Below are 16,531 nucleotides of genomic sequence, written 5' to 3' on the forward strand. Positions count from 1 at the left end.
ACAGTGACACAGGAAACTGCAGTTAATATCTTTCAAAAGGAGACACCATGTGTACATTTAACCATTTATTCGAAAAGATTACAATGCATAGTCTTGGCGTTAGGCTCTGCTCCTTCAGGGTATCTAACTGCCAGAGTGAAGCATCATATGAAGATGGTAATAGAACTACAGGCAGTGAGTACGATATGCTATATCAAATCCCCTGAAGGAAGAAACAGAACCCACAGTTGGAGGCTGGGGTGGTGATGGGATATCAGAAACAGCAAGCATAAAGAGTAACAGCTAGTTACAGCAGGAGAGCAGCAAGAGACACCAGCGCATGGGAGTGTTGACATCTGACTTATAGTGTAGGAAGCATGTGTAGAGCTGGTCAACTTAAATATACCGCATGTAATTAGATTGTGAATCCAATTGGTGTAATATCTGTTGAAGCAATCAGCTAAAGCCCCCACAATCTGGTTTCCCTTCTGAACTGGATCCGCTTGATATATTTTTGATGACATCTTATTCACATTCACCTGTATATGAGCCTAATCCAATTCAGAGTTTGAATTACTGGTAGGTTTAAATTAATGCCCTCATTGAGCATACTGAAAGATACAATGGAAAAAAATTAAAACGCAAGATGTAAAGTGTTGGTCCCATGTTTAATAAGTTGAAATGAAAGATCCCATCACAGTAAAAATAAAAGTGTTTATTTAACTCCTGTAGATTTGAATTCAACACTGTTTCAGATAACATTTGGTCCCAGTCCCTAGTGTTAAAGTTACTCTCAAGGTAGTGTCACAGTTTCAGAGTTAATTTGACTCAAAATGGTGTAAATTCCACTGAAATGAGTTGAATTTACACTGCAATGACTGCATAATTTTATATTCCGATGTAATTCCCACACTAGAGCTCATTGACTCCTCACAATGTTCAAAATACTCATCCTGGGTTAAAATAAGTCAACACTGTACTCAGTCACTCAATTCACAACATAATTGAACGTTCATTTCTCTACCATAAACTGCATCCCATGTCGATTCAGAGGATTTGGCAGTACGTCCAAACGGCCTCACAACTGCAGACCTCGAGTTTGGCGTCGTGTGGGTGAGCGGTTTGTTGATGTCAACGTTGTGAACAAAATTCCCCATGGTGGCAGTGTGGTTATTGTATGGGCAGGCATAATCTACGGACAACAAACATAATTGCATTTTATTGATGGAGATACCGTGACGAGATCCTAAGTCCCATTGTCGTGCCATTCATCTGCCGCCATCACCTCATGTTTCAGCATAATAACACAGCTCCATGTCGCAAGGATCTGTACACGTAATGGAAGCTGAAAATGACCCAGTTCTTCCAACGCCTGCATAATCACCAGACATGTCACCCAGTGAACACGTTTGGGATGCACTTGGCCGATGTGTACGACAGCGTGTTCCAGTTCCAGCCGCTTCGTACAGCCATTGAAGAGGTGTGGGACAACATTCCACAGACCTAGGGCTGTGGTGGTCACAAAATGTTGTCAAGAAAATAACTGTCTCACAGTAAATGATCGTGAATTGATATAAACACATTTAGCATCTCCTGGCTTCCATACAAAGCCACCGATACAGACCTTTGGAACATCTACATTTTAAAAAGTCTAATGAATTCATGTAATAAATCCCACACCATCACAATGAATCCATTATTTATTTTAGTCAGGTCTAAAGAAGCATGATATGAAGAAAATGTAGTCTATTCCAGATGAACAGAATAGCATACTTTGAGTTTTTCTTGTTAGGTCCTGATCTGGCCATGCCAAATGGCTGTGGGCTACACTAGTTCATTTAGCAGACAAGATTTGCAGAGAATTATGTGGTATTATTTTATAGTATGAAGAATACAATTGAACAAAGCTGAATTAAATAGAAAGGATATTTTCTCCAAACGATGTGAGGGAGTGCACACATGCGGCTATTCTGTTAAATGATTAACATAGAAATAGCTATTCCTATATGCTTAACTTCTTGCGGATCAGTGGGACGCTTCTTGCGGAGCAGTGGGACCTCGCCAACATCCGGTGAAATTGCAGAGCGCGAAATTCAAAATAAAAAATGTGTAATATTAAACATTCATGAAAATAGAAGTGTCATACATCAGTTAAAAGCTTAACTTCTTATTAATCCAGCCGCTTTGTCAGATTTCAAAAAGGCTTTACAACAAAGGCATACCATGCGATTATCTGAGGACAGCGCCCCGGGAACAAAAGCATTAAAAACATTTTCCAAACAAGCAGAGGCGTCACAAAAGTCAGAAATAGAGATGAAATAAATCACTCACCTTTTGAAGATCTTCCTCTGTTTGCAATCCCAATGGTCCCAGCTACATCACAAATTTTCGTTTTGTTTGATAAAGTCGTTCTTTATATCCCAAAAAGTCTGTTTAGTTGGCACGCTTTATTCAGTAATCCACTGGTTTCACTCGTTCAAAATTCATAAGAAGACCTTTGGCGAAGACTTTTGGAGGATGGCCTGGTTTCAAGAAGGGCAGCAAAGAAGCCACTTCTCTCCAGGAAAAACATCAGGGGCAGACGGATATTCTGCAAAAGTTACAGGGATTGGACTGCTGAGGACTGGGGACAAGTCATTTTCTCTGATGAATCCTCTTTCCAATTGTTTGGGGCATCTGTAAAAAAACTTGTCCGGAGACAAGGTGAGCGCTGCCATCAGTCCTGTGTCATGCCAACAGTAAAGCATCCTGAGACCATTCATGTGTGGGGTTGCTTCTCAGCCAAGGGAGTGGGCTCACTCACAATTTTGCCTAAGAACACAGCCATGAATAAAGAATGGTACCAACACATCCTCCGAGGGCAACTTCCCCCAACCATCCAGGAACAGTTTGGTGACGAACAATGCCTTTTCCAGCATGATGGAGCACCTTGCCATAAGACAAAAGTGATAACTAAGTGCCTCGGGGAACAAAACATCAATATTTTGGGTCCATGGCCAGGAAACTCCCCAGACCATAATCCCATTGAGAACTTGTGGTCAATCTTCAAGAGGCGGGTGGACAAACAAAACCCCACAAATTCTGACAAACTCCAAGCATTGATCATGCAATAATGGGCTGCCATCAGTCAGGATGTGGCTGAGAAGTTAATTGACAGCATGCCAGTGCGGATTGCAGAGGTCTTGAAAAAGAAGGGTCAACACTGCAAAATATTGACTCTTTGCATTAACTTCATGTAATTGTCAATAAAAGCCTTTGACACTTATGAAATGCTTGTAATTATACTTAAGTATTCCATAGTAACATCTGACAAAAATATCTAGACACTGAAGCAGCAAACTTTGTGGAAATTAATATTTGTGTCATTCTCAAAACTTTTGCCCACGACTGTACACACTTTCTATTAACTATTTTCTAAGATAGCACTACACACTTCCCCTGATAATAATTAATTGGTCACTGCACTTAATACCTTGTATTATAACCGATACCATAAACGTCTTCGAATCTATTACTTGAGAATACGGACTTTATGTCCTATTCCAGTACTTCCTCAAAAATCACTATTATTGATAACCGACATCATCTCTCATCGCGCCCTCTCCCCATAGGGCATAAACCAGCCTCTCTCCATGTTGATACTGCTGCTACACGTAAATCAAACAGTGTTCGAAAATCCTATATTTTCTTTTTGGTTTTTTTAACTCAATATCTTCTAGAACTCTCTTCTTAAACGAAAAAAACTCACTGCAACTGGGACTTTTGTCCTTTTTACAGATCTCGCAGGGGAATACCTCCACTAGGGACCTATCCTATTGTCACGCCCTGACCTTAGTATTCTTTGTTTCTATATTATTTTGGTTAGGTCAGGGTGTGACATGGGTGATGGATGTGTTTCTGTACTGTCTAGGGGTTTTGTATGTTTATGGGGGTTGTGTACTATCTAGGTGTTTATGTATGTCTATGGTTGCCTAGATTAGAGGCAGCTGTTTTTCGTTGTCTCTGATTGGGAACCATAATTGGGTTAAAGTCTATGTCTAGTTGCCTGTGTTTGATACTTCGCACTTTGGTGCGAAAAATACAAATCAATCCCAGAACAACAGCAAAGGACCTTGTGAATATTCTGGAGGAAACAGGTACAAAAGTATCTATAACCACAGTAAAACGAGTCTTATATCTACTAACCTGAAAGGCCGCTCAGCAAGGAAGAAGCCACTGCTCCAAAACTGCCATATAACCTTCGAAGCATTTCTATGTTGAAGATTGAAAAATAATTAGGTGCATTTTTCCCCATATTCCATCCAGTTCGCTTTATTTGTATAATATATTACACTGGATCTTTCTTGAATAAGTTCCTGCATTTTGTAAAGTTTTTGTGCCTCTATAGGCCAGTTTTTATTGCGATCTAAATGTACTGTTATTCCTTAAATGTATTTGATTAATATGGACTCTTTTGATCTACCTGCCGCCACTCCCCCAGTACTCTCTCCCTCTCCCTCTCCCTCTGTGATTGTGTGGGCGGAGACAGGTGTGCTGGAGTCAGAGCAGATCCCCACCAGCTGCAACCTGTTCCATAATCAAGACCTCTACATATACTCAGTCCTGCCACATCCACACTGCCAGATTGTAATCAGCCTGTCTACGGTCCTAGCCGTTTGTTACTATTCAGATCCTGTTATACGTTTGGACCCGTTTTCCCTTTTCCTCTCCTCTACAGTTCTGCCCACTCTGACTCTGGTCCTTGTTTCCAGTCCCACTTCTCGTCATCCTGCTACTCTGTCAAGGATTCCCCATTCTACTACTCCATTGGATTCCCTTAAAGACCTGCTTACCCTGTCTCAACCTCTCTCGCTCCAGCCTCAGCTCCTGGTTTCCAACAACCCGCCCGAGCTTCCCATGACCTGCACTCCATCTCCCCCTGTGTCTCAATAAATACCTTGGTTACTTCATCCCAGTCTCCTCATCTGAGTCTGCTCTTGGGTTCCCCTGTTCCACACTGTGTAACAGTCTGACCGGGCCAAAAAGATTAACCCAGCAGACTCTGCTACTCTGCTACTCTCTACCAAACCCTAGTCAACCAAGGTGCCCTGCTCGAGCAACATGACCGAGCCCTGAAGACCCTTCTGGAAAACATCAAGAAGTTTTCACAGAGCTTGTCCGACCAACAGGGCCGACCCTTCGCCCAGAGCTCACGACCAGTTCCAAGTCCTTCTCCGACTCCCGAGCATTATGATGGCAACCTCGGAGTGTGCAGAGCCTTTTTGGTTCAATGTTCATGAGTATTTGAGCAACAGCCCTACTCTTATGCCATTCGAACGGGCCAAGATTTACTTTCTGATTGGCTGCCTCAGTGGAGCAGCACTTTCCTGGGCCACAGCGGTGTGGGAGAGACAGTCCCCCATCCGCATCTCCTACTCCAGATTCACGGAGGAGATGAAGAAAGTCTTAGAACACCCGGTCTGTGGTAAGGATACCGCTAAACAACTCCTGTCCCTCCGTCAAGGCCCCCATTCCGGTGTGTTTCAATGGTATAGGATCGTGGACCGTTCCATTATTGGCCTTATAGAGTTGGTTGAGTGCGGTCTTCGTGCCAGCATATGTCTGTGGTGGTAAATAGACGGCTACGAATAATACAGGTGAGAACTCTCTTGGTAGATAGTGTGCTGTTATTGAGAAAGACACACACCCCCGCCCCTCGTCTTACCAGACGTAGCTTCTCTGTTCTGGCGAGGCATTGAAAATCCCTTCAGCTCTTTTAACTTTATTATAAACATTAAACATTTTTGAACTTACATGTACATGTCTATTATTACTGTGTATGGACAGTAATGTATCAGTATTGTATCACCATGACAAACTCCAGACTCGTCAGTTCCATTATTCAGTGATAGTTATTGCAGGGCGGTCGTCGTCACCGGCCTATTAGCTGCCACTGATTGTCTTTCCTCCCCCTCCTTGTATGTTTATTGGTAGCACCTGTTTATGTATGATTAGTTTGTCTTTATTAGACAGCCGGCCCGCCTGGTTGTTGTGCGGGATTATTTCAGTGTAACCTTCGGCTCTGTTGTAGAGGTACGTGTTAGTGCCTGGTCGTGATTTTTCCGTTGTACATTTTCATTCCCTGTGTTTGGGGCCGTTACTATTGTGAGCACCCTGTGGTGCGTTGGTGCTATTAAAGACGCACAGGATTGCACTCTGTGTCTCCTGCGTTTGACTCCACACCCACGACACCCGGAGCATTACAAGGGCCCTCTGTAATGTCAGTCCAAGCTGCCTATAATGAGAAGTCCAGAGCTGACTGTCTGATTATAAAGGGATGAAGGGGAGGAAGACTTTTAATAGCCCTCTAGAGGTTTAAATAGAGACTAAGAGGGAGAGATATTCTTATAAGGTTTATATTGGCAGCATTGTTTCTCAGAACAGCACAGAATGACAGAATCTAGTATTGAAATATATGTATCTCTTACTGCTCATCCCCTCTTGGGAATCTGTTGTGGAGTTCCCCAGGGATCTATAATTCATCCATTACTGTTTTTAGTTTGAGTGTATTTCTGTTTGATGATCAAATTAATATAATTCTGTCTGATAAAGATGCTCAAAACATAATAGCTAATATGAAGTCTGAGTTGCATAAAAGGTACTTCTGAGTAATTGTAAATAGTATGTTTTCAGTGTTTATAATGTGTGTGGATGTTTTATGTGGATAACATTGATATCAGTGGACATTGTGTTTTCCACTGCTGTTGAGTAGTGTGTGTGTGTGTGTGTGTGTGTGTGTGTGTGTGTGTGTGTGTGTGTGTGTGTGTGTGTGTGTGTGTGTGTGTGTGTGTGTGTGTGTGTGTGTGTGTGTGTGTGTGTGTGTGTGTGTGGTGTGTGTGTTTAAAGAACTGACATGCTAATTGCCCGTTTTTGCATGTTTACTTTTTCCACAATTTGTTACGTTACAGCCTTATTCTAAAAATTATACAATTATTTTTTCCCCTCAACAATCTACAGTATATACAGTACCCCATAATGCCAAAGTCGAAAACAGATATTTATTCAATTTAAAAACATAAATACCTTTCTTCATTATCTCCCCTCCCTGTCCATTATTCTGCTCGATGAATTTCAGATTTTACATACAGGATGTTCAGACTAGATACTGTATGTTTGATATTTTATATAGTGCTGAACAACACAAAACAAGACCATTTCCCTATGTGGAACAATACAAGTTGTATTGAATTCGATATATATCTTACTGCTAAACCCTCTTGTGAATCTATGGGGAGTTCCTATGAGGACCTATAATTGATCCATTACTGTTTTTAGTTTCAGTATATTTCTGTTTGCTGATCACATTAATTGAATTCTGTCCGAAACAAATATTCAAAATGTAATTGCTAATATAAACTAAATTCTGTAAAGTTGACTTTGAGTTTATGTAAATAATGTGCTTTTCACTTTTGTAATGTGTGTGAATAATTTTATGGGGATAATAATGATATCAGTGTTTTTTCCATTACTTTTGAGTCCTTCTACTCTCTCATAGAGGGTGTGTCTGAACAACAGATGCGCTTCATTGCCTCTCATACTGTGATCAGTGTTGATCAGTTTTTGTACGGTGCTGCAGCCTCCTGTGTCACTGTGTCTCTGGCACAATAATAAACAGCAGAGTCTTCAGTCTTCAGGCTTTTCACCTCTAAGTACAGCTGGTTTTTGGAGGTGTATTTGGTGATGGTGAACTGGCCCTGGAGAGACTGGGCATAATAAGCTGTGGTTCCAGTGTCAATGAATCCAATCCACTCAAGTCCTTTCCCTGGTTTCTGACGGATCCAGTGCATCCAGTAGCTACCCATGGAGAATCCAGACACAGTACAGGACAGTGTTACTAACTCACTAGGTCTCTTCACCACTGACTCAGAGGAGGTGAGTGACTGCCCATGAACAACTGAAAAACAAACAGACAGAGAGTTTAGATGACTATCACCCACCAGCCAATTAGAACAGCTCCTCTCCTGTCTCCTACACTGGACAGAACTAACTCCAGTTAACTCACCTGAGATGAGAGCCAGGAGGAACATACATTCTCGAACTCTCATTGTGTTACGGATCTAAAATTCTGTAAAAGAAGCACAGACTGGGAGTGGTCGTCGTGACTGAGGGAGATGGTCTGTGGAGGGCAGTTATATCAGACTATTGAAATGGGAGGAGACCTTGGGTCTATGTGAACAGAAACACATTTGCATCTCTATGGTGTTACATGTTTCTCCCCGTAGATTTCGTGGTCTAAAATACTACATATACTGGTACTGTTGAGAAAAGTTTTGGTGAAGACTCAAGGTGTACATGTAATAGTGACATAGCCACTTATTGTGCCAGTGTATCAATAAGAAGTTTTATTTTATGGAGCAGTTCTTTGATTGATATTATTATATTATATTGAATCAATGGCGGCCATATGTGGCACTTGTGTTTGATTCACATGGGTCTTCAGTTATTGTACAGGTCCGGTCCTGGTTTGTATCACTGTGGTCTTCGAGCACCGTGCTGCTGTCAGAGTCTCTGGTGATACTGAACAGCTTTTCCTGCTTTTCCTGCAGGTTGTCGTATCCTACCTGTACAGTAGTTGGTACTGGTTAATTATTTAGACACATGGAATTGTTTTAAGACCTTCATACTATGGATAATTTAGCTATTTGATTTGCATCATGCTGTGGGGATGTTTTTCAGCGGCAGGGACTGGAAGACTAGTCAGGATCAAGGAAAAGATCCTTGATGAAAACCTTGAGTGGCCCAGTCAGAGCTCCGACTTGAACCCGATCAAACATCTCTGGAGAAACCTGAAAGTAGCTGTGCACCAACACTCCCCATCCAACCTGACAGCTTGAGAGGATCTGCAGAGAAGAATAGGAATAACTCCCCAAATACAGGTGTGCCAAGATAGCAATGTCACACCCAAAAACACTCAAGGCTGTAACTGTAATTGCTGCCAAAGGTGCTTCAACAAAGCACTGAGTAATGAGTCTGAATACTTATGTAAATGTGATATTTCCATTTGATTTGATATATTTGCCCCCCAAAAAATGTTGCTTTGTCATTATGTGGTATTTTGTGTAGATTGAGGAGGAAAAATAGCAATTTTATCAACTTTTGAATGACGCTGTAATGTAATAAAATGTGGAAATAGTCCATGCGTCTGAATACTTTTCGAATACACCAGTGTGTCAATCGACTCTAGGGGGTTAAATAATATCCAGAGACCTTAAAGGAGAGGGTTAGGGACTGTCCAGGCTGCAGGGGCATAGAGCCTGGATGTGTGAGTTCAGTCTGAAAAAACACACCTCTAAAACCAAACAAAAAAACAGTATAGAACTTTTAGTGAATAATGTTATCCAATTGATTTGACAGAATATTTCTCCACACTTTTTTTGTCCATGTATCGGTCCATAGAAACTCACTGGAGGCCCTTGCCAGCAGCAGCATCGACGCAGGAAACATGTTTATGTTGAAGTTAGACTGGTGTCACGATCGTCGTAGTGAGGAGAGGCGCAGCGTGATGATAATGCATCTTCCTTTTAATAATGAAAAATACTGAACAAACTATACAAAACGACCGTGAACGCTATAAGACACTAGTGCTGACATGCAACATCACATAGACAACCCACAAAACCAAAATGGAAAATGGCAACCTAAATAGGATCCCCAATCAGAGACAACGATAAACAGCTGTCTCTGATTGGGAACCAATTCAGGCCACCATAAAACTACATTACCTAGACAGTACCAAAACCCCATAGAAAAACAAAAAACCCTAGACAAGACAAAAACACCCATACCACCCTCGTCACACCCCAACTCATAGAGAATATAATTCTGTAAGATTATTTAGCTTCTTATACCTCACTGAGAGCAGAGTCATATGGAATCCCTACGGAGATGTGAAGGAGGTGTTTTTGTGCTGGGGTATATCACTGTGATACGGGTTTTTGGGGTATGGGGTTTGGGGGCACAGTGAAATGAGGCTGTACAAAAACCTCAGAGACAGAACCTGCATTATATCTGCATGAGGATTGGGACAATGGGGAGAAACTATACAATATTCTTCAAATGACCATCTGATGTTGATATAACCCCATGTCATGACATGGACCTGAGCATGAGTTTTTAAAAGATATTCAAAACTGAATTGACAACAATAAATTGCATTTATTTGAATGTTTATTGGATTCAGTATCATGACTTTAAAGCGACCTATTTAGGTGCAGGGTTTTTGTACAGGCAGTGAATGGAGACAGAGCACTGTGATGCTTTTGACTACTGGGGTAAAGGGACACAAGTCACCGTCTCAACAGGTAAGCAAACTTAAATGTAATATACATCAAATGTTTAATTTTCCCATTCTATGTAGAGTGTAGAAAGAACATATATATTTAGCATTTTTCAGATGCAAAATGTCCTTAAATCCACCTGTTCCACTAAAGAAATGGTTTACCTCAATTTGCTTATTTCCTTGAAAGTCAAATAGTTCCTCATTTTCTAGGTTCTGCTGTTGTAGAATAATGCAAACGTTTGTTTCGTCTTATAAATAGAAACCCATTTGTTCCTCAGAAAAAAATACCAGAAAATGATCCATATTGTGGAAACATGTTGTTGAGGAAGTGTGACTGTTAGAATGTGGCATCTATTCAGATTTTTTTTACAAACCAATTTACTTTGGTTTAGTGATGGAGTTATCAAGATTAGTTGAAACTGATTGCTGTAAAGAGGGTGGTTTTTGTATTGCTTGGCATATGCCCTTGTCACACTGTGTATGGTGGATACTTTGACTATTGGGGGAAAGGAACAATGGTCACAGTATCATCAGGTAAGCCATTGTTTTTGAGTGTTTTTTTAATGCAATCAAATTGTTGTGGTTTGTAGATAATCATTGTTTTATGGAGAAAGGTAGACATCACTACTTGGATAATGTTGTTAGTGTAGCACACCTAGAAAAAGCAGTATATTGTTTGTTCTCACCACATACGTCTTTCACTTTTTGCAATTGATGTTTATTAGATGATTATATAGGCTTTGCTTTAGGTCAAAAACGACCATGTGAAAACAAAAATGTAGGCTATTCATATGGGAGTCTAACACATAAACTGATTATAGGGTATAAGAATAATACTCCATCTCAGCCTATATTGAATTGACTGTTAATTTGCATCACCTTAATCAATATAAATAATTACATTAAAATGTTTTATTAGAGGAACATTATGTTTTATTTTACAGTTCTGTTCACTGGTAAATCTGTCTGCAATTGAATGTGTTAATGTGTATTTAAATGTACCTTCCTGTATTATACCTTTTCTAAAATGTTTATTCTATTCTACTGAGCCACTTACTTTATGTTCGTCTTCTTATCTTTTATTATTTCTTATTGTTGTTGCATTGTTGAGAAGGAACCTGAACGTACGTTTTTTTTTAGATTGTGTATTTGTATCCTATCCTGTACATAAAACTAATAAAACTAGACATGTAGTGGTCATTACACATCAAAGAATACAAGACAACCAACTACATGGAATTAAATGGTGCCATATAGTGCCAGATTAAATGAAATACTAGTTATTAGGTTACAACTGTGTAATGACTATTTTACCATGGTATTTCCTAGTAGTTACCTGGTCATTTCTGTACATTCAAATAAAGTGATACCTTTCTCTATTTCAATCTTTCTTTCTTGCAGCAACCACAGCCCCCTCCACTCTACTCACTCTTATGAACTGTGGAACCCCTTCTAACGACATCTACAGTCTCGGTTGTGTCGCTAAAGGCTTCTCACCTTCCTCACACACCTTCAAATGGACAGACGCCAGTGGGAAAGCGCTGACGGACTTCATCCAATACCCAGCAGTCCAGAGCGGGGAAACCTACACAGGAGTCAGCCAGGTCCGCGTGGCTAAGAATGTCTGGGAAAACTCTAAGTATTTCAGGTGTTCTGTGGAACATGCTGGAGGTGCGAAGACAGCAGTCATCAATAAACCAGGTAAGAGATGGTCATCATATTGTATTTCTATATGAAGTTCTAAAGATTGCATTTGAATGTTTGTGATGTAAACTATTTCTGTTTAGAAAACCTGATTATAAAATGATACTTGGCATTAACCCTGGATGTCTTTAAAATATCAGTGGTTAAACTAACTTGCAGACGTTTTTTTACCTCCCACTACTCAGTCTCAAAGCTTCCATCAGTGTCTTTGCTGTCTGCACCCATTGGCACCACCCAGTACCTGATGTGTATGATTGAAGATTTCACCCCCAACAAAGTCACTGTCACCTGGAAGAAGAATGACATGGAGGTGGAGGGCCAGACCCCTACTGTAGGCCTACAGCCATCAGGCCTCTTTTCAGCCAGCAGTCTGCTGAAGGTCAACAACACTGACTGGAACAACAAGGTCAAGTACAGCTGTGTGGTGCAGCACCAAGGACAACCCACCATAAAGACGATCTCCAAAACAGGTCTGTACATAGGAGTAGACTGTACTACAATAGATGTCATGCTCACATACAGTATATCTAATATGTAGTGTAGTTCCTCATCAATAACATGTCCTGCCTTCACACTGCTTCTCTCCCCTTTCAGAACCACTGACGGTGACTCTGAACCCACCGAGTGTGAAAGAGGTGTTCTTGGACAACCAAGCAGTACTGGACTGTGTCATCACTGGTACAGACCAGGACACAGTGTCTGGTACCAACATCACCTGGCAGGTCAACGGACAGGCCAAGACGAGAGGCATCATTATGAAACCTATTGAATCAAAGGGCAACCTGAACAGCAGGGTCAGTACTCTGACCATAGACCAGATAGAGTGGACCAATGTGAACAAAGTCCAGTGTTCTGCCATGAAGAGAGGTGAAGACACACCGGTCATTCAGGACATCAGCTTCACCAAAGGAAGTAGGTCACTGAAACATCTCAATGTGGTTGTGATAAGTAGTCACATACTCCAGGTTCTGGAGAGGGAGGCATAGGATGTGCAGACTTTTGCTCCAGCCCAACGCTAACACACCTGAGTCAGCAAATCAACTTATTAACTAATCATAATCTTTGCTTAGTTGAATCAGGTGTGTTAGCGCTGGACTAGAAAAAATACCTGCACACCCCTGTGTTGCTCCAGAACCAGGGTTAAGGACCACTAGGGTGGATTTTAAACTGATATTCACATACTGGTTTTCATATGTACCTACACATACATGAGTGTAACGTTTCTCCTTAAAATCAATCCTCTTGCAGGTGAAGCCCCTTCAGTGTCTGTCCACCTTCTCCCGGAGGAAGACACCAGGGAGGAGGGGGAAGTGACTCTGGTGTGCCTGGTGGTCTGCCCCTCTCTCTGTGATGTCTACATCATGTGGCAGGTGAACAGCAGTGATTACCAGGATGGGGTCACCAGCCCTCCTCAGAAAACCCAGAAAGGCAACTATTCTGTCACCAGCGTCTTTACCACCACCAAGAAGGAGTGGGAGGGAAACTCGGTTTTCACATGCGCCGTCAAGCACCTCGGCTCGGACAACAATACCACACCTCAGGAGAGGAGTGTGTCGAAGTCCTTGGGTAACTCATGTGAAGACAAGTGATATTAATATGTGTGTGTTGTGTCGTTCTGTCTCCTTATTGACTCCTCTGTGGGTCAGAATTGTCAATTAGAACACCCCTGTTGTCCTCTTTGAGTTAAAGTTAACATGTTAGTGTTGTCATTGTTTGTCATTGTTTTGTTGACTATAGACATGTATATTGTCTAATGTGATATTGTCCAGTCTACTGTGTTATACGATTTCTGTCCTATTGCAACGTCTTGTTTTGCCATTGTTGTCCTTTGTCATTGTTCAATGTGTCTTCCTAATGTGGAGGCTGGCTAATAAACAATACTGCATATGAGATCACATGGTTTGGTGTTCGTATATCAATTACTTCATGTCTTAGAAAATATACTGGTCTATTGTAAATATAAAACAAAATGAAGACAATTGCTTTTTGGCATGAAAAGACACAACAGCTGCAGAAGAGATGTACTGTAGTAGTACTATGCCCCCAGTATGGTGGACATGGATGTACTATTTAGTGTATAGGTGTAGCTTGATATAATGTGAGTGGGTGTGCATGTTAATATTTGGACAATATATAAGTCTGCACAGGTCAGTTTCATGTGTTCTTTGTGTGTTGATGTGTGTGTCTGTGTGTGTACATATCATTTGAGCTCATGTAGCTCAAATTATGATGAAGACTAATACAGGTGTACAATACACATGAACACATGAATATACAGACACACACGCGAACAAGCAGACACACATGAACACACACACACACGCAGACACAAGTATATGTCCGTTCCTCACCACCTGTCTCTCTCCCTGTACTCAGAGAACATCCTACTGACTGAGCCTGAGGTGGGCTTCGCTCTGAGCTGCACGGACAACTTTGAGGATGAGTTCAGCAGCTTGTGGTCCACCACCTCCTCCTTTATCATCCTCTTCCTTCTCTCTCTCACCTACAGCACAGTACTCAGCCTGGTCAAGGTACTGACACCGCTTATTTATTGTGATTGTAGACTTCTGATGAAGGCCATTGGCAGCTGAAAGGTCACGATTTTAAATGAAAGAATAAGGTATCAAGTGTTTGTTTGTTTATTGTCTGTTTACTGTAATAATCCGTATCTGTCTCTGCCTCCTTTCAGATGAAGCAGTGAAGAACACATGATGGACTGCAGAGATAGATGTGTCTAGATTAGAAATAAAATGGTCTGAGATGGTTATGGAGTAGTGTTCTTCAGTAATAATGTTATGTATATATCCTATACATTATTGATTGGTATTGTTGTTCTCAATATTATACAAGCATTGTGGTGATATGTTATTTTTCATTAATTGATTTTTATTGTACAGTATCTTTAAATATAAAAGTATCCTGTGATGTCTGTGTCTTTTTTCACTTGAATAAAGTCTAACTTTTAGCAAGTCATTGTCATTTTACTGACACATCCACTGGATGCTAATACTGGGACAAGGACACATCCTATATTGTGTTTGGGGCGGCAGATAGCCTTTTGGTTAGAGTGTTGGACCAGTAACGTTTATTCTGCCCCTGAACAAGGCAGTTAACCCACTGTTCCTAGGCCGTAATTTGTTCTTAACTGACTTGCCTAGTTAAATAAAGGTAAAATAAAAAGACATTGCCTACTGAGATGTTTCTGCTTGGCAGTTATCTATGGAGACAATGTACAGCTGTATTCCCTCCCAGGACAGATTAAAACAACGTTAGGCTATATCTGTCATATTTAACTAAGACTTCAACATTCTGTTATCAGTTGATCTGAGGTGGTTTCTTGGTTCTCTAACTTGTCTAATAATAGTGTCACGCAAAAGCAGCTTCCTCTCTCTCTATCCCCTTGATACCACACCTGTGGCACTGAAACTGTCCAGCAACTGCCAGGACCACTTCTTTGAAAGAAGAGAAACACCTCATGTACCAAAGCAACACATCCACACCAGCACACACACATATACTGTATATTTCAGTGCTTTGATGATGATTATTATAGTTGTTGATTATTTGGTAACTTCGATCAATGGTTCCCACCCTATCAGACAATAGTTCAATTAATTAAAACCCCATCTTAATGGGAAAAAGGATCTAACCAATTGGATTAAAATTGTCATTTTAATCCATAGAGACGTGAAGGAGAAGCTCGTCGGATGTTGATCTCTTCTCGGCTGGGTCCTCATTGGGACCAAAGTTCCTTGTTGTTAAGAGACTCTTTCTGCTCTTGCAGTCGCTAAATACAGAGTGAGTTGAGAAACTCTCAGGTGTGCTTTGAAACATTTCCTGATTTTGATTTTAAAATTGGAAGAGATGAAAATGACAGATTAAAAAAAGAATTGTGATGTTAATTAACCCCGGACCAATCGACTCTTAAAGACAAATTAACGCTCAAGATTAAGAAACTATGAAAACTATTAACATATTTAAAATAAACCCTATATAATTTATTGACACAAATGTTTGTCACATAAAATAGATGATTTTCAGAATGGATCAGATGTGATCATTACAACTAAATTAATTAATTAATAGGGACATTTTACGTGTGCCACAGAATTTTATATCCCATCACAGTTGTGAACCACTGACTTAGATACAGGTCATTTTCTATGTGTGTAAATACTACTGTAATGAATACTCAGGGAGAAAAGGTGTAGATGCACACGCAGAGCACAGCAGATGTTTATTATGCCTTAGCAGAAGGCAGGTATCATGGTCACATGCAGGCAATGGTCAAGCACAGGTAGGCAGTCAAAAACAAACAATACCTCACAACCATACAAACAGAAAGAACTGACTGAACTAAATAGGGAGCTGATGAGACCAGGTGAGAAACGAACACAGGTGAAATCAATGAACAAAAATGAAAGACAGGGCGAGGTTCCAGAACACAAAGAAACAGGGATACGTTCAAGAACACAAAGATAAAAAACACAATGTTGACTAAGAAAAGAAAGCAGAACCTTACAACTACTG

At 40.7% G+C, this 16,531-nt stretch overlaps 1 pseudogene and 2 gene segments (V, D, J or C); 2 read left to right on the forward strand and 1 right to left on the reverse strand.

Moving 5' to 3' along the window:
• Positions 1–16,531, forward strand: part of LOC118364685 (uncharacterized) — a 245,041-nt pseudogene that overhangs the window by 76,999 nt on the left and 151,511 nt on the right.
• Positions 6,889–8,186, reverse strand: LOC118365679 (Ig heavy chain V region 914-like). The segment is given in 2 exon segments: positions 6,889–7,912; positions 8,021–8,186. Coding segments are annotated over 2 exon segments (384 nt in total).
• LOC118365677 (Ig mu chain C region membrane-bound form-like) lies at positions 10,441–14,970 on the forward strand. The segment is given in 7 exon segments: positions 10,441–10,831; positions 11,699–11,998; positions 12,187–12,471; positions 12,596–12,913; positions 13,250–13,567; positions 14,378–14,532; positions 14,691–14,970. Coding segments are annotated over 7 exon segments (1,407 nt in total).

Source organism: Oncorhynchus keta, chromosome 32 (assembly GCF_023373465.1).
Source record: "Oncorhynchus keta strain PuntledgeMale-10-30-2019 chromosome 32, Oket_V2, whole genome shotgun sequence".
In the NCBI taxonomy this organism is placed as follows: domain Eukaryota; kingdom Metazoa; phylum Chordata; class Actinopteri; order Salmoniformes; family Salmonidae; genus Oncorhynchus; species Oncorhynchus keta.